The following is a 25134-nucleotide window of genomic DNA, read 5'->3' on the forward strand; positions in this document are numbered from 1 at the left end:
CTATTTTGTATCATCTATTCTTTGGATTTTCCAAGTCCTGGGTCCACAAGAGAGAACTATTGAGCTTTAACTGTATGGTATGTGCTTAATCATAAACTATAAAGCCAATTGAACTCTTTTTTTTTTTAAACTTTAAATTTTGAATAGGGGCACCTGGTTGGCTCAGTCAGTTAAGCGTCCCACCCTTGATTTCAGCTTAGGTTATGATCTCAGGGTTGTGAGATGGAGCCCCACAGTAGACTCTGTGCTGGACGTGGAGCCTGCTTAAGGTTCTCCCTCTCTCTCTGCCCCCCCCCCCACCTCCTCTCTTAAAAAAATTTTTTTTAATAAGTTGTGATTTACGTGGGTTAAAAATCAAAACAAAATGAGGTGTATTCTGAGTAGTCGTCTTCTTATTTCTGTCCTCTTATACTCCTTTTTTTAACAGCTATTTCTTTTCTCTCTTTTTTAAAGCTTTTATTTATTAGAGAGTGAACATGAGTTGGGGAGAAGGGTGGAGGGGCAGAGGGAGAGGGAGAAGCAGGCTCCCCACTGATCAGGGAGTCCGACGTGGGACTTGATCCCAGGACTCTGGGATCATGACCTGAACCAAAGGCAGACGCTCAACCGACTGAGCCACCTACGTGCCCCTCCTCTTATATGATTTTTTTACCCTGTTCCTTCACCTACAGGTCATCATTTCCATTAGTTTCCTGTATATTGTTACTGAGTATATTTATGCATATATAAGTAAATACTTACAGTAATTTTTAATCTGTTTTCTCTTCAACATAAGAAATTACATGATATTCATCTCTATATCTTTTTCCATTTATATGTGTATTCTGTATCCTAGAGCTTTTTTCATAGCAGCGTATAGGGAACATACTCATTTTTTTTAAATCACTGTGTTGTATTTCATTATGTGTGTGTATAGAAATATATATATATATATACACACACACATATGTGTGTGTGTGTGTGTGTGTGTGTATTTATGTGTATTTGTGTGTGCATATATACCTACACATTCCTTTTGATGGACTTGGGTTATTTCTGTCACTTTCTTTTATAGTGCCTGTGATGACTGTCATGGCAATATATCATTGTGCATGTGTACAAGCTATCTGTTGAAAAAATTACAAGTGAGATTTTGGGTTAAGGGTAAATGCATTTGAAATCTTAATAACGTTACCAAATTGCTCCTAAGCAGTTACCTTTCTACAAGCTATATATGAAAACAAGTGATTTCCCATGGTCTCCTTAAAAGACAACATTGGAAAACATTTTTACCTATCAGACTAGTCAAAATCTAGAAGTTACAAAGTATACTTTTAGTTTGCATTTCTCCTATTTGAAAAGATGCTTAACTTTCCTCCTGGTGTTTCAAGACCATTTTATTTATTTCCTATGTCCTATGAAATATCTATTAGTGTTCTTTGCATTTTTTTTTCTGTTAGGTTGCTGATAATTTTCTTATTGATTTCTAGTAGCTATTTCCATATTAGTGAGATTTTCATTATTTTGTCTGTGACATAAGTTGAAAATATTTTTTTCCAGGTGGTTATTTGTTTCTTGACTTTGCTTATGCTATTTTTTTGGTCACACCGAACTTATTCTTTAATGTAATTGAACTTACCAAATTTTAATTTTATAGTCTCTGGGTTTTGAGTCATAATTGGAAAGGCCTTCCCCCACTCCACAGAAGTCACTCATGTTTTCTTCTGGTACTTAAAAAAAAAAATTTTTTTTGTTATGGGAAATTTTAAGCATACACACATTAGAGAAAATAGTATAATAAGCCTCAACTATCCAGCCTCCAGCTTCATCAATTAGGAATATTTTGCCAATCTTATATTTTACCTCTTCTTCCATCCATTTTGAGAATATTTTTTTTTAAAGATTTTATTTGTTTATTCGACAGAGATAGAGACAGCCAGCGAGAGAGGGAACACAAGCAGGGGGAGTGGGAGAGGAAGAAGCAGGCTCATAGCAGAGGAGCCTGATGTGGGGCTCGATCCCATAACGCCGGGATCACGCCCTGAGCTGAAGGCAGACGCTTAACCTCTGTGCCACCCAGGCGCCCCCATTTTGAGAATTTTTAAAGCAAACCCCAGACAACGTATTTTCTTTTTAAGTATATCAATATATATCAATAATATACAAGGACTTTTTAGAACATAGCTCTTCTGTGATTATTGCACCAGTAATTCCTTATGATTCTCTAATGCCATCCTGTGTTCAAAATTTTCTCTTGTGATATGACTTTGTTTTGTGTGTATATGGTATAAGGTATGTATCCAATCTTATGTTTTTTTTCTGGCTATCCAGCTGGCCCAACTCAGTTTCTTAAAGTAAAATCTTACCTTACTGGTTTGAGGAGCCCCTTTATCATATAACAAATTCCCACATGTATTTGAGTCTGTTTCTGGACGCTCTGTTCCATTTGTCTGTCTACTCATGTGCAATTACTATGCTGTTTTAATGTAGCAATAGAGAATGTTTTAATGTCTGTCAAGAGGAGTCGTTCTCTAAAATAAATAGTCACCTACTCCGACTCCTGCTATATAAAAATGGCAGAAAACTATCATTGGTAGTCCAGCCTCCTGAGGTCAGGGACGGGCCTGATTTAGAAACTGACAAGGAATGGGAGTTGAATGTGTGAGAGTAAGTGTGGTCCCTAAGGAGAGTAATAGTAGTAACACACTATAGGAAGATAAATAATAATTACAGAAGAGCATGAAACTCAGGGCGGATCCTCATCTAGAAGGTGGAGGAGGAAGAGGAACCCACAAAGGAAGAAGGACATGGGTTTGATGGTTGAAGCTTTGCCGTTGTAAATAGCTGATCCTGCTTCTCTTTGCAAAGTCAGGAAGCCTGATAACAGGGAAGGTTGAAATATCTGCTGTATGCGCGCTCCGGGGAACTGATCAGAGACCTGAAATGTGCTGCAGAGAAACAAGAGCCTGGGGGAAGTGCCTAGAGGAGACCATGCCGTCATTCTGCTCTGGGCCCTTCACAGGCCCAGACGGGCAGTAACCTGAACGCCAAAGCGGCGTGCGCGTGGACTTGTGTCTGTGAGGGTCCGAGGGTGAACCTCCCTGCGCATTTCCCAGGGAGAGCAGTGAAGATGTATCTTCTCAGCCTTCTTTCCAGGAGATAAGATGAAATCTATCTAACAATATATCCTTGCTGGAAAAGATCTGACTGAGATGACTTCTAACAGGAGTTCTTCTCAGAAATATATCCAAAAGTATTTATTTAGCAGGGCCAAATCGTAACAATTTTCCCCCTCTGAAATGCACATACCTGCTAGACTCTGTCTACACCTTCCTAAAAGCCCAGAGAATAAGGTGGGCACAGCATGGGGAAAAGGCCTGGATTCGGAGTAGGTGGAGATAACCTGGATCATGGCTTTATGACTTCATTCCCCAGCAGACGCCATAATAACCTTTGGCACAGCCCATAACCTTCTCATCTCCAATTTCCTCTTTATAACCTGCAGAGGAGCACAGGGCACTTACCTCACAAGGATGTGTGGGGAACATTAACTAGTTTCAGATGGGAAAGTTCTTTGACGATGAGTCATGCGGCATGGTTGTTAATTTGAGGCTGCACTGCCATGAGTTGGGGTAATCGCCTGCTGCCCAAACCCGACAGCAGAGGGTAAGTGGAACAGTCTGCCTCACAGTCAAACTGAATGAATGGGTGAAGTCAACCTTATTCAGGCATTTTTTCCACAGCTACTAACTGTCTACCCTGTGCACACGTACCAAGCAGTCGTGGTGGGTGCTGGGGGCTTGGGTTACTGAGGAGCGGTAAGCCCGAAGCGCAGGCACTCTACTCACTGCTGGAGTGGCTGTTACCCATGGTGGGATGTGATAGCCCACCAGGCGAGAACTGCAACTCTGGACTACAAGTCCATCCTCTTTGCCGTCCTCTTAGCGTGAGCTGGGCAGCACTTACAGCGGGTTCCACGTTCTGGCAAACTCTGAGTAGTAAGTAGGCTCATCAGCGCTTCCCCGGTCCATCACTTTCCAGTTGGCACCCTTACTGCATCCCTAAGCTTGTCTTCTCTTTTAGGTGCTTTCAGTGAAGGGAGTCTTTGGGTCCACTAACAAGAAAGTACTAGAAAAGAGAAGACTCCCTTTCTTGGCCTCTTTGACTTCTGTTGTTGCATGCCACTTTTAAAATCTACATTCAAGGTGTGCCTCATTTGAAGTACAAGGTAAAAGGGACTATTTTAGGCATCATCACAGAACACTTTCTCTGCCAATAAAGAGTTTTATGTTCTGGAAATTGGTACCGAATATGAATGAGATCTCAATGTACATTTCAAGCTGAGCTTTTTTCCACCCTCTTTCAGTTGTCCTTGAGGGAGGGTAGCAGGGAATGGAAGAGGAGGAGGAGGGGGAAAGAAAATTAAGAAGGGTGGGTATGAGTAACTTTGGAAGGTGAAGGAAAGGGTTTGGGCAAATGAGGCTACAAAGAACATTATCCCAATAGGAAGGTTTGGGAGTGCAGAAGATGAGAGTAACCAGAAGCCTAACCAAAGGAGGGAAGGTCAAGAAAACTTCAGTTAGAAGCCTATTGTCATGTAAAAATTAGTGGAGTTTCTCAAAGTATAAGATCTTAGGAAGGAGACGACAGGGCAAAACACCATTGCATCAACACGGGATTCCAGTAGACTGTGGATTTATTATATTTAAGTAAACTTACATCTCTGCAATTGTTTGTAGGTACCATGAGGCAAGAGGGTACAGCCCGAAAATATTAAAGCTTCAGAACTATATCCGTAAAAATATGTGTTCTGTCTTCTCAGCTCTTTTATCGGAGTTCAAGAATTTGCCTATCTCTTTATTTAATGATATTCTTCTGACAGTAGGAGCAGATAAAGCTGAATTTTGGTGGGCTTGTGATTTGCATGAGATTATAGCATTCTTCGGCTAGATTTATCTTCTATATAATATTCTCATTTTCTTTCTACAGCCTTCATTCTTACCTTGATTGGTTTATAGAATAAATTCAATTGTTCTTTACCATAAGCCAGTAGTAATACTTGCTCTTACCCTTTCCTAGTAAAGGGGTACTGTTTATTTACTACAGCTGTTCCTATAATACGTATAATAAGTCTGCTATAACAATAAGCTGTGATGCTTTGGTCCAAAGTGACTTCTGGTATTTTAGGACCAGATTCAAGGCTCAGTCAGGGTCCTGGCAGGGACCTGGCAGGCAGATGGCATATTCAAGGGCACATTCCGACTGGTGTAATCTGAGAGAATTAATAGGGCGCTGTTTATAATCGTACAGCTAGATTTAGGAAAACCAGCAAGAGATAGGACCAGACTCCAGAGTTAGCAACAGAGAAGAGTTTATTGTATGGGCTTAAAGGACAAGGAGAGAGAATGGTTCTCAGAACCCAGGAGACGATAGCTGTGGAATCGGCTACTAGGCGGGAACTGAGGGGGTTGATAACAGCCAGGCAGGGAGGGAATCAAGGAAATAGGTACCCCAGTCTCAGTTTCTTCCCATCCTCCAACCTACCAGTTTCTGCCATTAGCCAAACTAAATTGGAAACCCATGGAAAAAAGAACTGTGTGAGTGGTCTTTATAACTTGGCTTCGCAGGACACAGAGAAGGGTGGAGAGGGATGGAGGGTGGGTCTGGAGGGGCAAAAGGTGAAAGCCCAGAGGGCTCACTCCCTTCTGTCCTGCAAGGATAGCTTGGGAAGATGGTGTGGTCGTAGCACTTCTTGAGCTTGACATAGTGTGTGTTGAACAACACGCGAATACATGAGGTCTCAGTTGGGTAGACCATCAGTTGCTGAAAAGACAGTGCTCACGAACAATTGCAATGGAAATTCTACTGGTAGAGATGATGAAAAAGTTGGGTTTTTTTTTTTTTTTCAATTTATTTTTATTGGTAATGCCTGCAATTGTGTGAGATCTTTAGAAACTCCCAGCTCCTCTGCAAGCGAGGACTAGAACTTGCTATGCCCAACCCAGTGCTAAGCAAGGATACAGTCTTCTGTCCCCAAATGAACCCCAGGCTTTTTTTCAGAGTAGAGCCTAACGCATGGGCTGGAGCAGACACTGTAAAGTTGAATGAGAAATACCGGAGGTAGGCCTTTAAAGAGGAGTGGCAAGTACAGGTAAGGACCCTGGGAGAGCACAGAGCTTGTTGCTTTTGAAAGCAAACTTTGTAAGAACAACTGCCTATGATGTAAGTACAGACAAAGAATATAGATTTATCGGAAAACAGATAAATGAAAACCCTGAACTTAGGCTTATTGTTCCCGCATATATTCTAGAGTAGTTTTCCTAAAATTGGTCCTCGGGGGAATTTTACATCCTTCTCTCGTATATGCTCAGACGATCATAGAATTTGAGAGCTGAAAAAATGGATATTGAATCTCAGTCCTAATCGAGTAGGTGTTGCATGATCTTAATGATATTTGCCAGCATGTAATCCATAGAGGAACCAACCATAAATCTCCACATTTAGCTTCCTAATTGATAATTTGACAACAACGGCAATGGGTAGGGACTTACTTATTCTCCAATTTTCACGACTTTCTGCAAAACAGGTATTTAATCTCTCTGTTACTGATAGGGAAACTGAGTCTCAGAGAAATAGAGGGATTGGCTAGAGATAGTAGATCCAACAAGTGATGGGTTAGAATTCGCACCCAGGCCAGGGTGCCTACAAAGGCTATTCTTCCACCATTATCCTAGACTTGACTTTACCCTTGTGCGATCATGAACTATTGCTTAAATGCAGTTTTTCATGTTGCAATTAAAACACTATTTAATGCACATAATTTTTCAGTTTCCTCTGGGAATATGAAACTATGCACATATATATCTTTATATATGTACATTTCCTTCTGCTCCAAGCAGTAATAGTGACAATTTATAGAGCAAGTGACATGCTGTAACTTTGTTATATATGCAGAATGCAGAAATTTTTTATTAGGATTGCTTTTATAAGCTTGTCAGCTTCCAGAGAGTTCTTTGAATACTCTGTCCCGGATTTTGTGACTATGCAAAAGTCAGCACGATATTCTTTTGCCATAGCAGGCAGTTTATTGTTGTTTTTTAAAATGCCCTCCCGTTTTCAGAATGATATCTACAAACATGTTCTTTACTTGTGCGATATATTTTTAGCTACAGAATCAAGAATGAAGTTGAGCTAGTGGGGGCTCTATAAACAATGGTCAGTGACATAAAACCCTAGCGCAGAAGAAAGATGACAGGCCAAATACATAGTAACGGTTCTGCATCGAAACCTCTCCCAATTGAAAGATAACCATGTGGGTGCTGAAAACAGCTGACATGACTGGTAATACAGTCTTTCACACAGAGTTCTAGGGACACTTTTGCAGCCTGGCGCGTAGTTAGCACTTAATCAAGTCATTCAATAAAATATATCTATGTATGTGCATATGCACGTACGTACATGTATGTTTGTGGGTGTGCATATATGCATGCACACATATCCAAATGAATTTATTGCCTGAGATTTCTGCTTTGGTATAGACATTCTCTCATGTTCAAATAGATACAGAGGGATTGAAATGAGAAACACATTTCTATGCACACTTTATTTTTATGGTCCTCTTTCTATATCAGCTGAGACCAAGTGAAGTCAGAAGACCTAGCCGTCATCTATACACTGACCCTGAAAGCTAAATTTTCTCAGTTGGGTTGTGTATGCTGTATAATATGAGAATGCATGGCTCGGCAAGAAACATTCCTCCCAACAAATGTAGAATAATGGATTCTTAGCCAGCTGTTGGACATTTCAGCCTCGATTTCTATTATGAGAGCTTTGATTGGTTATTAAAAGAAACGGGTTCAGTAAAGCAAGCAAGGGTATGGAACATAAAAACAATGTCTTCTGTGCCCAGCCTGTGTTGCTGCTTGGTTTATGTCTGTGCAGTTCTGCCAGTGGAATTGCTCATTAACGGTACCAAACACCTGTGTGCCTGCAGCTCTCTTGCCCGCTTGTATCTTTCTCTCAAATTTAAAGACCCGCTTCTCCAATGGAAAAGAAAATAATCTCATTTGCCTCCCCGACAGCAGAAATATCACTATAGAATTACCTTTTAATGTTATGCCCTTGGCTTTTTTTTTTTTTTTTTTTAAGAAATGGCCAATTGAAGGATGCATCTGGAGCTCTTTGAAACAAATTTCAGGCATCAGCCATATGTTGCTTGGTGCTGTCTGTATGATAAGACATAGGGCCCATTAATTTGAGAATTAAGTATCAGGAAGAGTTTCCTTTTATCAAATAATGAGAATATGTGTCCCCCTTAGCTCCTAAGAAGTACAAAGTGAAAGGTAACACACAGTAGATGAACACCGGGCCTGGAAGTTTAGCGGTTAAGAGCTTTCCTCTCGTCTAATAGGGTTTGTACTCTGTATTTTGAGAGCCTCAGTGCGTAAGTGATTTGGCATAAGCCTCTTAAAAATCGTTTATGGACACAAACTGGGCAAAAATTATTTCACCTGTGCAAAGGATACTCTCAAATTTAATCAGTTAACGTCTATTTATTAGGTTCCCACCATTTGTCCAAATAGGTCAATAAAACATGGCAAACCAATCTTGATTCTTTTTAGAAGGAGCTCATTTTCCAATTCCTAATCATCTAAGCTTTTTAATCTTGTTCATGTGGAGTTCTTAACCATCTCATCCAGTGTCATCAAAGCCTTTTCAAAAAAGATGTAAACTCATGTTTTTGACAAAAATGCAGTAGAAAAGCTATTACTTGGGAAGGGTGTTTTTTTTTTTTTTTTAGTTTTTTTCTTAAAATTTGCATCACCTTTAGAAAGTTGCCTTTAAAATTGATTTGACTATTTTTCCACCCAAATTGCACACTTATTGCCCTGTATTAATTCGTGATTAGATTTAAGGTTCATTTGCATAATAACATTGTTTTAATATTAGCCTTGTTTTAGACATTATCAGGTTGCACGTAGTAGAAAAAACTGTCTCTAGCACTGCAAAATGTGCAGCCTGCTGCTTAGAAATGAGATATTCGTTTCTGTGAATTTTTGATCCTATGATTGATGAGATTTAAAAAAAGGTTTATCCTAAACATTATAGCAGGAATCTGAAATATGGGAATACTGCATTACATTTATGACTTTTTATGGTATAACTGGAATTCTTCATTAATACCTTTCCATAAAAATCATAAAATATTTGAAGTGGAAGGAACCTTGGCAGTCATTCATTCCAACTTTCATTTGGTTGCAGGAAAGATAATTCCTAAATCCCCTTTAGAAATTAATGCATAGAACTCCATACTGTTTACCAGATTTGGTCCAGCTAGTATGGAACAGAGTTGGACAGTTATATCCCTTGATCTGATCTCTGTTCTCCTGCTAATGATAGCTGAAGAAATGGGGAGGGGAGGCAGGGATCTAACATTTCTTCAACACCATCTAAGTAAAAGGTGCTTTACCTATGTAATCCCAATCCCACAACAGCTTAAGAAATTTACCTACATGGCTCTAAGCCTCACTTATCTTATTGACAAGTGAGGACAGTGTTTCTTAACTCTGTGGTCACCTGGTTAGTAAATGTAGAGCCAGAATTTATAGTTTTCACAAGAACTTGAACATGATGCAAAGAAATGAAAAAGCATTCCATGCTCATGGATTGGAAGAACAAATATTGTTAAAATGTAAAAATATCAAAATACCAACACCATTTTTCACGGACCTAGAACAAACAATCCTAAAATGTGTGTGGAACCACAAAAGACCCCAAATAGCCAAAGCAACCTTGAAAAAGAAAAGCAAAACTGGAGGCATCCTAATTTCGGACTTCAAGTTCTATTACAAAGCTATAATAATCAAAACAGTATGGTACTGACACAAATATAGACACAGAGATCAATGGAACAGAATAGAAAACCCAGCAATTGAACCCACAACTGTATGGTCAATTAATCTTTGACAAAGCAGGAAAGATTATCCAATAGGAAAAAGACTGTCTCTTCAACGAACGATTTTGGGAAAACTGGACAGCTACATGCAAAAGAATGAAACTGGATCACTTTCTTAACCATACACAAAAATAAATTCAAACTGGATGAAAGATCCAAACGTGAGACGTGAAACCATAAAAATCCTGGAAAAGAATAGAGGCAGTAACTTGTTTGACACCAGCCATTGCAGCTTCTTTCTACATATGTCTCCTGAGGCAGTGGAAACAAAAGCGGAAATGAACTACTGGGACTTCATCAAGATAAAAAGCTTCTGTACAGACACAATCAACAAAACCAAAGGCAACCTACAGAATGGGAGAAGATATTTGCAAATGACATATCAGATAAAGGGTTAGTATCCAAAATATACCAGAAGTAACTTAAAAGACTCAACACCCCAAAAATGAATAACCCAGTTAAAAAATGGGCCAAAGACATGAATAGAACTTTCTCCAAAGCAGACATACAGATGGCCAACAGACACATGAAAAGATGCTCAGCATCACTCATCATCAGGGAAATGCAAATCAAAACTATAATGAGATGTCACCTCACACCTGTCAGCGTGGCTAAAATCCACAACACAGGAAACAAGTGTTGGCAAGGATGTAGAAAAAAGGGAACCCTCTTGCACTGTTGGTGGGACTGCAAACTGGGGCACCCACTCTGGAAAACAGGATGGAGCTTCCTCAAAAAGTTAAAAATAGAACTATGCTCTCATCCAGCAATTGTACTACTAGGTGTTTACCCAAAGGATACAAAAATACTAATTTGAAGGGATACACGCACCGCAATGCTTATAGCAGCATTATTTACAATAGCCAAATTATGGAAACAGCCCAGGTGCCCATCACCTGATGAATGGATAAAGAAGATGTGGTATAGATATACAATGGAATATTACTCAGCCATAAAAAGAATGAAATCTTGCCATTTGCAGTGATGTGGCTGGAACTAGAATGTATTATGTTAAGTGAAATAAGTCAGAGAAAGACAGATACCATTTGATTTCACTCATATGTGGAGTTTAAGAAACAAATGAACAAAGAGGGGACAAAAGAGGCAAACCAAGAAACAGTCTCTTAACTATAGAGAACACACTGATGGTTCCCAGAGGGGAGGAGGGTGAGAGGATGGGTTTAATAGGTGATGGGAATTAAGGAGGGCACTTGGTGTGATGAGCATTGCATGTGTATGGAAGTGCTGAATCACTAAATTGTACACCTGAAACTTACATTACACTGTATGTTAACTAACTGGAATTTAATTAAAAACTTTAAAAAATTAAATGCTGATCCTGTAAAGAAAAAAAAATGTAGGACCAGAATTTTATTCTGGGTGCCCTTTCTTAATCTAAAGTCTGTTGTTTTAACTCCTTTTTTAAATGATATTAACCCTTGGCAGACACATCTCACGTTGAGGTTTTGGCCCCAATAATGTATGTGAGTATTGGGATTATGTCTCTTACTTATTATTTTCTAAGTGCTTAGCAGAGTACCTGACCTAAAAACATGACTTATAGTCCTACTACTTTCTAAGATTCGGACAAGCTGGTAATGAGAGGTTGAATCATGACCCTATTTTTCCTTAGTGAATGCTGTTATCCAAGAATAAAGTCCGTGGAGATTTTGTATTTTCAGACGAAGATAGTAGATTGGGCATAAGCTAAAATTCTCTCCTGTATTTTGCTCTAGACACACAGAAAGGCTAGATTAAATATCTTTAAAGAAATTCATATATTTTTTAAAGGTTTCATTTATATATTTGAGAGAGCAAACAAGTGAGTATGGGTGGGGAGGGGTAGAGGGAGAGGGAGAAGCAGGCTCCCCGCTGAGCAAGAAGCCCAACTCAGCGCTCCATCCCTGGACCCTGGGATCATGACCTGAGCCGAAAGCAGACACTTAACAGACTGAGCCACCCATGCACCTCAGGAAATTCATATTTAAACTTAGGGGTGGAAAGAACTTTTCAGGTACCAGAAATAGAGAGAATACCAGTTAGAGAAGGTAGAAGCTGTTGTTTAGGAGTGGGGCTCTCATTGGCCAAGCAAGGTTAGCAGTGAGACCTCAGTTCCCCTGCAAAGAAGGGAACTAGCACAGAGTCTGGCATAAGTCCCATGAACACTGTTCTTGAATTTAATGGGGACCACAGTATCTCCACTGGCCAACCTGGAATTAACAGCCAGAAGCAGGTCACATAACCCTTATTGCCGATGGTAAAGTTTTCTGGCAAATTTCTCCTTTTGAGAGGAGTGTTTTCATCGAGTCCATTCTTTCTGAGTAAAATTTCAGCACTCATTTCGAGTTTCCACTTTGCCATCTATTCTTTTTACAAGAGAAGCCAGGCCTATTAAAGTTTGTCATTAAAGTGTCTTACTGTGGGATAAGTGATGCTTTCAGGGAGGTGTGAATGTGAGTGTTGATGGGCATTTGGACTTAGCAGCACGGCCTCCTTTAAATTATCCATTTCATTTGTTTTATTGGCAGTCAGAGTCAGCCTTGGCTCGCTGACTCATTTTTAGCAACTATGCAGGAAGTACCAGTATTTAGCACATTGATTTGCTCCCTTTTTTGTCATATCTCCTTGTGAGTCCATCTCTTATCTTTGGACGCTCCCCCAACTCCTTACTGCCCATAATCTCTGTCTTACTTGCTAAGAGAAGCATTCCTTATAGGTCAGAGCTACGATGTTCGTTCTATTTAAAAAGGTGTTTCTTGGGTATTTACCATGCACGGAGCCTAGACCTAGGGAATTTAAAAATAACGAAGGTCATGTTCCCACCCCAAAGTGTTTTTAATGTCAAGGACGTGCTGCTTCTTGAAGCCCCATCAGCTTTGCACGTTTTCTGTGGATGCATAAAATGCCACGTAGAGGATACGATGATGATTATTACTCAGACCTGGGACATAGTCATGCTTCTGAACCAAGTGTCACGTAGGTCCTTTACTCCAGGCAGTCATAGGCCAAAGTCGCAAGTGGGTTTTGTAAATTTGTAAATCTGGCTACCTGCCATGTCCTGGAGGCCTGAGAGTTGCCCATTCCTGTGGTATCCCTACAAATGTGCCTTAAAGAAAGCACCCCATCTTTTGGCAAAGGGGCGCACTGCCTTCTGGAGCAAGGATTATACTTTCCAAAGAGAAGATCATAAAACAAATGGAAGGCCAGCACTATAGGCAAGGAGCTTCTGACCAGGCCTACCTTCTGGGCAAAAAGATAAAAATAATGTGCTCTGTCTTGGGGGGGAATGTTTTTGAGCTACCCCTGAATTTGAGGAGTGTATACCACATCCCTAATGTATGTATGGAGTTTTCTTAGTGTCAAATACAAAAACGTCTAAATCAAAGGAAACCAAGTCATAACAGCTATATCTGAAACAGCAAGCAGCCATTCTTAACCATCATGTGGGGCTCAGATTCCTTTGAGACACTCAGCCCAGGGGAAAAATATGTACAGACACAAAATTTTTCAAAGAACCCTAAGCTTACAGGTCACCCCTCCCCCCTATGAAGAACTCTGCTCTACGTGATGGTCCTGGAGAAAGTAACAGAATGAAATTTTTTTTTTCCTTCTGGAGCAAAATACAAGCTCTACTGTAACCTTGTTCTTTACCCGAGACCGCAGTGAAAGCCTACTCAGCAAAGTCTCAGCAGACGATTTTTAGTTCCGAGTCTCCGTGAAATGATTCTAAATGTAAAACAACTTCCAGATACCATAGTTAGTCATTTGCTTTTTCATTATCCTAATGTCTTTTGGTTGTGAAAGATAAAACAGTCATGTTAACACAAACCTATCCGCTGCAGAATAGATAGAGACAGATCTGGGTACTTACGGGGAAAGCAGGATAGGGGAATAGATTATAAAGCCGGCTCTGGAAAATAGGAGACATTTTTATTTAGTGTTTTCCTCATTTGGCAGGTAGAACCCTTGCAGTTCTGGAGAATTTTGGTAGAACAAAGCTACGCTGCTTTAGTTAAAAATAGAAATGAAAAGACACTAGTCCGTATGGAAACAATATTCCTCTGGTTTTTCACTACTGTTCAAGGGTAGCAGGCTAGAGCAAGCTATGTGGGAATGTTTTGAGGGGGTGCTGTGTTCCAGGCAGTGTGCTAGGATCTTACACGTGGTCTCTGAACCTCCCTTGTACAACGGTAACGAGGCCACCTTCCTACAGTGCCGTTTCGAAGAACGGAGAAACGAAAATACAAATCTAGTGCTTGGGTGTGTGGTTCACGCGGTTGTTTTTAAGTCGTCTGGCATCCACTCTCTCCATTATTTAGAGAAGCCTTTGTGACCCCAAATAAGTGAATTCTAGCCTCTGTGTTCTCTATTATGGACCTCCCTTTATTCTGGGAGTTAGAAATAAGGCTAAGGATTCGGGACTTATGATGGCCCAGGCAAAGCATTTTTTTCAAAATTAGACAAATCTAAAACCAAGCAATTGCTTGATTTTTGTTAGATCCCAAACCCTTGCCGTGGCCTGTAAGTGCTTGTATGATCTGGGCCCGCCACCTCTGACTTCGTCCACCGCCCCCCTCCTGGGAATGCGCTGGTCACGCTGCCGTTTTCCGAGTTCCCCAGCAAGGCACACTCCTTCCTGTCTTGGGACCCAGGTGTCTTTTCCCTTGCTTTTTTGCTTGGATGCTTCCTTCTCATCCTGGCCCACCATGTACGTAAAGTAGCTCCTCCCGTTTACTAACACATCTCTTTATCGTACTTATCTCAGAATTAGGACTATCTGAAATTATGTTCTTCGCATATTTATTGGCTATCTTCTCCTTCTAAAATGCAAATGTCATGAGAGCAAAGACCTTGTTGGCGATCCAGGAATAACAATGTCTCTCCACGCACTACATGTCAATAATACCATGCAGAGTGAAGGAACGGGCTTCTGTCTCATGTAGAGATTACATGAGGCAAACCAGGGGTTCTGGCTGTGATTCCTGTCTGGAGAGTTGTTCATCTCAGCGAATATTTTCCTAACGAGGAGTAGAAAATGGCAAACATAGCTAATTAGATAGTTCAAGTGCTTCACATGTATCAACTAATTGATTTCCCACAACCCTATGAGGTGTTATTACTTCCTTGTATAGATGCAAAAGTTGTGGTACCGCGAGGTTAAGGAACTCGCATGAGGCTCCACAGAGAGTATGTTTGGAAGCAGGTGTTTGAGCCAATACTCTTTACTACTGGACGGAAAGTGCCCGTGAGCCTAGCAGCTTCACATGCGTGATGTCATTTAACCCGTGCTTCCACACCCTGGGGTAGGGACTATTGTTATGCCTCTTCTACAGATGGGCAAGCTGAGGCTTGGAAAGTTTAAGCAACTTGTCTGAAGTCTCATCTTTGCTTAGTGATGGAAAAGGGACTGAATGTAGACAATTGGAGTCTGAAAGCTATAATCATAGGCATCATCTCTGTTATACAGGAATGTGGATTGCTATTGGAACACAGTGAATTTAAGGTTTTTGAAAGAGTACTTTTGAAAGAGTAAGATTTTCTTACTACCAGGTTGCTTCTAGAGGGTAGGATCTATGGGACTTAAGATGTACTATCTTACTCAGTACTTGAGGTTTTGAAAGTCCTGTACTCAAAGATTCTCCACTGGTGTAAAGCAGGGGTCTTCATTCTTGGGCTCCAGATTCACAATGAATGTGGAACAGTCCAACTCAGAGAAATGAATTGGAGAAGCAGAATTTGTACCAGTATAATGACTTGTCTGTAAGGAATAATACAGGTAGTTGTAAGAAATGTCCATTACTTTAGAAAGAGCATAAGAATAGGATTTAGAAATCTGATAGCTCTGAAAGGTCAGTTTTGGTTTCTAAAATGAACAAGGACAGAATGTGTGTGTGTGTGTGTGTGTGTGTGTGTGTGTGTAATCTCATATAAAAAATATATGAAATATATAGAAACAGTAGGTCTCATTCTGTCCTGAGCTGAAATGCAGTGTATAGAGTGTAGCACTCTTGATTTTTGAAACTTACCAGGTTTTCCTTTACACTGAGTACTTCCTTAGAGACTCAGTCCTCAGTGGCAGAAGCCATCTGTAGGGATGGGGGTGCTGTGGCTATATTTTGTCTGTTCTCCAGTCTCATTTCCATAGATAGGCATTGTTAGCCACACTCACAAAACCACGCTACTCACAACACAAGAGGGGCAGGTAAAATCCCTAGATTCCATGCGTTATTACCCTGGCTTCAAACAAAATATCCATGTGAAGGATTATGCTCATATGTGCAGAGATCAAATTTTTCTTCTTTGAAAAATTCCCTAAGCCTACTGAGACCAGCTGATTCAGCAAGAAGAAAATTAGTTCAGGCATTACTGAACTCTAAGATTCTAGCATTTTCGCAGACTTGTATTACAAATGCTGTTACCCGCACAATCCTATGTGAGTCTACGTGAGCCTATATTTGATGCTTACAATTACCCCAATGTGTGGGCAGAATGGGTGTTATTAAGCCACTTTACAGATGAGGAAATTGAGGTTAATAGAGCTTGAAGAGCTTGCCCAAGGTCAGGCAGCCAATAAATAGCAGAGCCAATACCTGAACCAAAGTCTTTGGACTCCGAGTTACGTCCTTTTCTGTTGCCCACACCTCTCCCTTGCCAAAGAGAACCTGTTTGTGGTGACACTATAGGTTCTTAGCATCTCTCCTGGAGATTTCCTTACTGCCAGGTTGCTTCTAGGGGGTAGGACCTATGGGACTTAAGATGTACTATCTTACTCCATGCTCTGTGCACATCTGTTGTTTCGTTGGGTACCAAACCTGCCTACTTTCAGTCTTTGAAAGCCGTGAGTAGTATTTGTGGGCTAGAATGAACATTATGTGGTTTTCAGCTTTTCAAAGAACTTTTATTCTGCTTCTAGAACCTCCTGGCAGCTTCTCGCACCACGTGTGACCGACACAGATGGGGACGGCATTCTTACAGTGTCTCCTTCCTTTCTCTTCTCCATGTCTTGTGCTCTGGGATGCAGCGGAGACTCTCTTTCTCAAACGCGTTTTTCTTGTACTCACTCTGCTTCCCGCTGCTCCAAGTCTTATGGTTTCTTCCAGGTTTTGAAAACGTTGCACAATTTCTCAAACACGAGTGTTTACCCAGGGAATGGCATTGACAGAAAGGTGGCTTGGTAACTTCAGGTGACCATGCTCTGAACCCTGGTCGTTAAGAGATTGGGTGATTCAGCACAAAGCACCCCGGCTAGCCTCAGGCAGTGAGGGAATGGGGTGCAACCACGCCCACGCTGCTGCTTGCCCTTCCAGAGCCTGGAGGGCCTTTGGGTGTCCTCCAGCACAGCTGGCCAGTGCCGAGGCCTGACCAGTAGAAGGCAGTAATCGCTTACCTTCCCCCTGTGTGGGAAGAATGCCGCTTACTCACAGGTATGGGCCGAACAGAACAAGTAGATGGTGGAATATCTTTGAATAATCAGGCTTTCCAAAGGGAAGCAGAACATACTTCTACTAATACACAAAATGCAAATAAACGCGACTGGTTTCTCTCTTCATCGTAGATATATGAGTTTTGGATTTTCCCACAGCCAGGTCAGAATGCTGCCCCTCCGTCATGCTCTGGCCATAGCTGTTGTCCAGATCTTTATCTTGTCGGGAAACTGGGCATCGGCCAAGAACATCAACTTCTACAACGTGAGGCCTCCTTTGGACCGTAAGTACTGGTTGAGTCATAGTTCACGACTTTGGGGTCAGGCTGACCATTCAGAGCCCCTCTTTCTACCTATCGTAACTTGGCCTGCTCGGGGACATTTGGTTTATACCTAGAATGAACCAGAAAGTCTTCACTGCTTCCATGGGGAGGGCTAATTCGTGGTGACAGGAGTTTGCTCCATTTCTTTAAAATGGTTTGGCTTTCTGCCGAAGTCTCAAAGGGGTTCTTATTTAAAATAATCTCTTGAACACTGTTCCTATGAATGGCTTAGCAGAGAAAATTCAGTGTTCTTTGTTGATCTCTTTGTTGGAGAAGGATATCGGCTATAGGAAGTTTCTCTATAAATGATACATTCTTTCAAATGGTCGTTAATAATTTTGGAACAGAGTTGTTTGAAATTTAGAGGGAGGGATGCCTGGGTGGCTCAGTTGGTTAAGTGTCTGCCTTCAGCTCAGGTCATGATCCCAGGGTATTGAGATTGAGCCCCATATCGAGCTCCTTGCTCATCGGGGAGCCCACTTCTCCCTCTGCCTACTGCCCACCCACCACTTGTGCTCTCTCTCTCTGTCAAATGGTTAAATAAAATCTTAAAAAAAAAGTTTGGAGTGATATACTGCTTGGCTTTTCATTAATATTGTGCACAGCAGCGATTAGAAAGAAAACTTTCCCACTAATTATTTAACAATAAGCAAGTATCAGTGAATATCATCTATAGGATAATATAAATATATTTTATTTTTTTCTTAAAAAGATTTTATTTATTTTACAGAGAGAGCAAGTGCGTGCAAATGGGGGGAGCGGGAACGGAGAGAGAGAATCTCGAGCAGACTGTGCCTTATATAAATATATGTTGAACTATATGCTTGTATGCATATAACCTCTGTCTTTCTCTTCAGACAAGTAAAATTTCTTTGATATACTTTATTAGAGAAAGATTAGTAGAGATGATAATTATTTGGTAGAAATGCGAATGCCTGTGGTTCCCATACCTGGAAGAGTATCAGAATCATGATAAAAGACTTTAAACTACGTATTCCTTGGTCCCTTCTTCAGAGATTCAGTAGTCAGAAGGGTGGGATGCAGATTATTTTTTTCTTTTCTTTCTCTCCCCAACCCCCTCTTCTTTTTAAAAAAGCTTTCCTGATACCATCGGTGCACAGCAGGCTTAGGAACCACTGCGTTTATATTCTTTTTTCCCCCCAAGATTTATTTATTTATTTTAGAGAGAGAGAGAGAGAGAGCGCATGAGCAGGGGGAGGGGCAGAGAGAGAGGGAGAGGGAGAGACTCTCAAGCCGACTCCCCACTGAGTGCGCAGCCTGAAGCAGGGCTCGATCCCATAACCCTGAGAATATGACCTGAGCCGAAATGAAGAGTCAGACACCTAACCAACCAAGCCACCCAGACGCCCCTATACTTCTAAATAAAGCCTATATCGTTACTGTTCTTTACTTTGTGCTTTTTTATTATTTAGGACATTGTGTGTGCATGTGTATACACATATATATCACGCACACATACACACGTGTACCACACAGACACACACACAACTTGAACTATCATTTATTATACATTTCTAAATTGGTGATGATTATATACTAATAGCTTAATCACATGGCACAGTTTTCATAAAATCTAAATTATACATTTTCAACTTTTTAAGTCTAATATAATTTTATGATGAAAAAACATCATTTTAAAAAAATGAAAAAAAAAGAAATATTTGACCAACGTGTGGTCAGTTTATTAGGATGGTTTGGGGTTCTCCTTGATCTTTATCTGTTTTATTCCTCAGAAGTGGAAGAATTGAAAGTTTTACACAGGCTTTATATCATGGCTTGTAAAGAAATGTCAAATTTATTATACTTTTGACTTCTTGTCTTAACAAGATACAAGGTAGGAAAAGAAAAAGCATAAAGACAAAAAGGACATTCTTGTTGCTTTCAATCCAGATTGCCAGCAGTCATAATTCCTGCTTTCTGTAACACTGTAGCCTGAGCATAAGAGGCTGAGAATTACTACCACCTTATATCAACTGTTACATTCCTGGTTGAGGTCTAACGTTGTGATAATTGACATAGATCAAGGGAGATTGCAGTAATCAAAGTGCGTGTGGATGGACACAAGCCTGATTTGATGGGCCAGGGATGCTACTAGATATTTTCATTGCAACCTCCTGTTTAATCTTCATGATCCCTTTGCATGCCATGGGGATTTTCATTGTTAGTATTACTATAAATATTATTTCTTGGAAGTTAAAAAATCACACAACTACTTAGTGGGAAGAACAGAATTAAAACTCGTGTTAATCTGTAGTTCTTCTCAGGGGCCACTCTATACTGAATGATCGGTTCCAGTGGTATCCCCACCCTTGCCCGTTCTCTCAACCCCCACTTATTCCCAAGTTATCAATTGTAATGGAATGATATTTCAAAGTGGCTTGTGTAATATTTCCATTACTCTCTAATAGATAAGTAGACCATGTATTTAAAGAAAAGGGAATAAAGAACATGCCCTGAAGTCTAGCAGTTATGTCCAGCTCCCCAGCAACAAGTCTCAGGATGATGGCTTGTACATTTTGTTGATCTAACAAAAGTCGCTAATTTTGTGCCATCTTTGATGTTTGAAAGTTTGTCCTTTTTAACCTTTCTGTTTCACTGTGCACTTTTCTTTAAAGCGACGCCATTTCCAAACAGCTTCAAGTGTTTTACCTGTGAAAATGCAGGAGATAATTATAACTGCAATCGATGGGCAGAAGACAAATGGTGTCCACAAAGTAAGTGTGCCGAGTTTGGAAGACGCTCTTGTGATCATACGTCATTTAGGTCTCTCTTAACTGGCCCTGAGCAGACATGTCTTCTACCATGGAATAGCATATCAACAGGCTGATGATGGTTTATATAAATCAGAGATTTCTTTTAGGAGACTCTGCAGATATTAGACGACTCTGAGAGTATTTGGAAACTGATGGCATACCCTCAATTTGTCGATCTGTGTGCCTCCCAGGAGAATTTCTTAAATAGTATTTATCAGGCAGAACAAGTAGACCTCAATATTGCCTAAAGCATTCTAGGAATTTCAGAAATGCTTGATAATACCTCTAGAAAAGTCATATGTACTGGCTAAAGAAAAGGTTTTATACTCTTGAGATGCAATGATGCTTTGGTAACTCGTTCATTCATTTGACAAACATTTGAGTATTTTTTTAGTTTGCTTAGTTTACTGACACATCCCTCGTGCCTAATCCAGTGCCTGGCCCATATTGAGCACTCCGTAAATATTTGTTGATAGAATGAATGCAAGCCTTCGATTAGGTGGTCAGGGACATCTCTGAGGAACTAAGTCCTGACTGACCAAAACAGGCAGCCATGTGGAGATCGGTAGAAAAAACATTCCAGGATAAGGGGACAGCAAATGCAAAGTCTGGAAGAGATGAGATTTGGCCTTTTCAATCAACAGGAAGAAGACTGGCCAGTGAGGCTTAGTGAGGGATAGAGAAAAAATCTCAGGGAAATAAGAACTGGGGCACACAGGATCTTCTTTTTCTGGTAGAATTTGTACTTCATTATAAATGTGATGGGAAGGGAGTAGGGGTTGTACGCTAGGGGAGTCCAGGGTGCTAGCTATGTTCTAAAATACTGCTCTGCTGCTATGTGGAGAGTGGGTGATTGGGGACAAAAGTAGAAGGGGACATCAGGTGGGGTCTTCCATTGTCTTCAGGCAAGAGAAGATGGCAACTGGGACTAGGGCGGTAGGAATCAAAGGACAAGAAGTTCAATGATTTAATATATACAAACTTGGTAGGAAGATCGGTAGGAGAAGAAAGGAAAGAAGAAAGGGGGGGTAAACAGAAGGGGGAATGAACCATGAGAGACTATGGACTGTGGGAAACAAACTGAGGGCTTCAGAGGGGAGGGGGGTGGGGAATGGGACAGGCTGGTGATGAGTATTAAGGAGGGCACGTATTGCATGGTGCACTGGGTGTTATATGCAAGTAATGAATTATGGAACTTTACATCAAAAACTAGGGATGTACTGTATGTTGACTAACATAATATAATAAAAAATTATTATAAAAAATTAAAAAATTAAAAATTCAAGTTAAAAAAATAATATATACAAACTTGGCAGTAAAGCAGACAGGATGTGCTGATGGGGAATTTGACACTGGAAAGCTCTACTTAGAGGTCTAAGAAGAGCAGGCTATTCAGATTTTTAGGATGTACAGGGTTTTTTAGGTTTCAGACCTAAAAGGCCAAGAAAAGCCAACCAACCAATCAACCGACAATCTCTTCCAGAGTTAAAGATTACCAGTTTTGGTCTGCTATTACCTTGACTCTTTTGGAAATTTCTGTATCATGTTCTATAAAGCAGGGAAATAGCCTTACCTCTTGCAGAGAAAGCCAGTATGGGGCACCAATAAATAGTCCACACTGCAGAGCCCTATGGGGCCTGAGAATCTATTGCTGTAAATTAGCACGGACAGTTGTTACATCTACTTGGACAGTATTTGTCATGATTTCTTTTCAAAAATAATTATAATTTTTCTTGAGGTTCTTTTACATTTCTGTAGAGTGACCTTAAATCACGTATGTGCTTGTCAGTACACGTACATGTGTTATGCATTTGGAGATTTGTTTCTACATTTTGCATGAACTATTTCTAGTTATTTCGGTTTTCAAGGTTGGCCGATGCTTGCTTTATTACCTTACTTCAGAAGGTGGGTGTCGTTCTTTCACTATCTGCTTTAAATTCCCCTGAAACACTGGGTGGTAAGGATTAGACAGTGGTAAATTGGGGCATTGATGTCCAACTTCTTGTGCTTTGTCGTCACGGACCGTATTATTTTGAATTGTATCAAAACACTGTTCCCACTAGATTGTGCATAATGCTTCAAATTGTCATTTATTAATCAAAGCCATTTGTAATGGGAACATGCATGGATATTCGGGGTTTTAGAGTTTCATCTCTGTTGAAACACGTGAACAAAAGAGGAATGCTGCAGCTTTCTACCACCGAGAGAATGTCAGAGGTGGGAGAGGCAAAGCCAGTGGGCTTTTCCAGGTCCACTCTGAACACTTGACTCTTAAAGAACGTGCCATGGAATTAACCCCACATTCCAGTGCGCATGATGGTACATTCTTGACTGTACTCCAGTCAAGCCCCAAAGATACTAACCGAGGGTGTCATTTTATACAATTTGCCATTATTTAGGGGAGTGATAGTCAACCAACTCTTGGGGCACACAGGCCCACAGCTATTGTTCTTTTTCATCTCAGGTTTCCTTTTCACATTCGAGTTTTCCTTCTGTGGTCTGTCAGTGTTGTTAAGAGCAGTTCTCTGTGTAACAGGATATGACAAGAATGACATTTCTTGTTTTATTTACCCTGGCTTCTGTTCTGACTTTTCAGGGCTGCTTTAGCATGGGTGACATTTTATATGAACACACGCAGCTACCAGTTTTCAGCTCTTCTTTGTTTGAAGTCTAAGTTGAAATGCCTTTCCAACACATTATAGTCTTCCTTTTCCTTCCGAATGCGGAAGTCAGCTACTCGCACTGAGCGCCTTCAGCATCACTGGTTTAAAACTAAGTGTGCTGAGAGGCCGAATAGTGTGCTGGTGAAGAGGACGAACCCTAGAAAACTGCCTAGAATCCTACCTTCCACCACCTTCTACCTACGTAACCATGGGCAAGAAACTGTGCCTTGGTTTTTTTTTTTTTTATCTGTAAAATGATATGAATATGACTTGTCGTAAGGCTTATTGTAAGGATTGACTGAAGAAATACATGCTAGAGTGCCTAGCTCGTAGTACCGACTCGGTGTGTATTAATATTACTTGACGTTTACAACAACCCTATCAAAATGTCAGCATACTTGTTAGTATCATTTTATTCAAAGGTAAGTGAGCTTGCAGGACCTAATGGGGCTCACTTGTGACCGGGGCGGTTCTGTGAAACCAAGTGTTCATATTAAACAAGTTTTCCCCCATCTTATGACATTGCTGCTATAGTCCATTCTCAGTAAACTAAGGAGCATTGCAATGGCCTGCGATCACTGTAGAGAGACAAAACTAAAGTGCAAGGTCCTCGGATATTGAGTGAAATCACTTTCTTTAAAAGTAGTAAAGTGTGAGTGCTTAAAGCCATGAGGAAAGTTGTAGAAATGAGTGAGCTGTGAGGCAGGGAGGAGACAGAGAGAGTAAGAGTTAAGAAAGAGGAGAAAAATGGGAATATTCAGGAAAGAGTCCAATATGCTGGGAGGATTAGAGCGTGGCTAAGAACTGGGTACATCAGGAAGGTGGTCTTGATGTATACTGTGAAACATCTGCTTTTCCTGCCACTGCATGTGTCTTAGTAGACAAGAACCAACTGCTGCCTAGTACACCGGAGTGCTCTCACCCACTGCAATTTACATTCATACCTGTCATTTCCTGGGGTCCTAGAGCCCATGCCTCACAGGGAGAGGGACAGAGATATAGGTGCTTTCATATGAAATGAGCAGACCTAAGGTCAGCTGTAGCAGACACCAAAGGATGGGTGTCCCCTCCTGCCATAGTCCTTTCCGAAGTGATTGTTGAGTCTTTTTTGCAATGTGAAACATGAGGTTGCCTTTTTTTCTTCCTGCCTAGATACACAGTACTGTCTGACAGTTCACCACTTTACCAGTCACGGGAGAAGTATATCCATCACCAAAAAATGTGCCTCCAGAAGTGAATGTCATTTCGTTGGCTGCCACCACAGCCGAGATTCTGAACATACAGTAAGGAGTGTGTGTGTGGAAAGTTACCGTCCTGAGGGTTTTTTGTTACGGATGGTCAGTTATACATTATGGAAAGGCAGGAAGGATAAGTGAGATGGTGTACATGTTTACTCTTTGGGAAAGACTCCCTGACAGTGACGCCATGGAGACCACAGAGAAGTTGAAGACTTTCTGTCCTTCAAGAAAAAATAATGTTACAAAAAACAACCGATAATTCCCAGACGGCACAGCTACTCCCGGGACCTCGGACTTCGGGTAGATTGAAGTCTGCTCTGGAAGCCCAAGCGCAAACCATCCAGGAGAGAATGACAAACACTACAGAGCCCCCTCACGTATTTTGTTCATGGCCAGGTATCACCGAGCACACTGGCCAGGGAAGCGGGAAGGTGGAAAGAGGAAAATGGGGACACCTTTCAGTAAGGAGTCCTGGTCTCTTACCCCCTACCTCTGCTTAGAGGAGGAAGTGAGAGTCTGAAAGAATTAATCTGTTTGATTAGGATAAACTATGGATAGATTTTGGATCACCTGATCTCGATCTTCTCATTCGAAATGAGCAATTTTCCTATTTTATATGCCTGGAATTCTGAAATGTTTGTAAAAAAAAAAATTACCTGAAAAGTGTGTTAATTTCATGAGATTTTAGAATTTGATTTAGTTTATGTGTACAGAAAGTGGTTCTGAAACCGGTGGCTTTCAGCTCTGGCTCCAAAGGAGCGTTTCCTGGGGAGCTTTCA

At 40.8% G+C, this 25134-nt stretch overlaps 1 protein-coding gene across 5 annotated transcripts in view; it reads left to right on the plus strand.

Moving 5' to 3' along the window:
• LYPD6B (LY6/PLAUR domain containing 6B) overlaps window positions 1-25134 on the plus strand; it is a 208766-nt gene that overhangs the window by 147845 nt on the left and 35787 nt on the right. For 4 of the 5 annotated variants that reach the window (XR_015723758.1, XM_045782175.2, XM_087860633.1 and 1 more), the window contains 3 exons: window positions 17490-17641; window positions 20317-20415; window positions 24270-24400. Coding sequence is in view for 4 of the 5 variants with exons in the window: in XM_045782175.2 (XP_045638131.2) it covers window positions 17494-17641; window positions 20317-20415; window positions 24270-24400 (378 nt within the window). In the remaining variant the exon portion in view is untranslated. The remainder of the gene's footprint in view (window positions 1-17489; window positions 17642-20316; window positions 20416-24269; window positions 24401-25134) is intronic. The other variant, XM_087860636.1, reaches the window with a different exon arrangement.

This window comes from Ursus americanus, chromosome 1 (genome assembly GCF_024610735.1).
Source record: "Ursus americanus isolate L20-20 chromosome 1, mUrsAme1.1.p, whole genome shotgun sequence".
Classification (NCBI taxonomy): Eukaryota; Metazoa; Chordata; class Mammalia; order Carnivora; family Ursidae; genus Ursus; species Ursus americanus.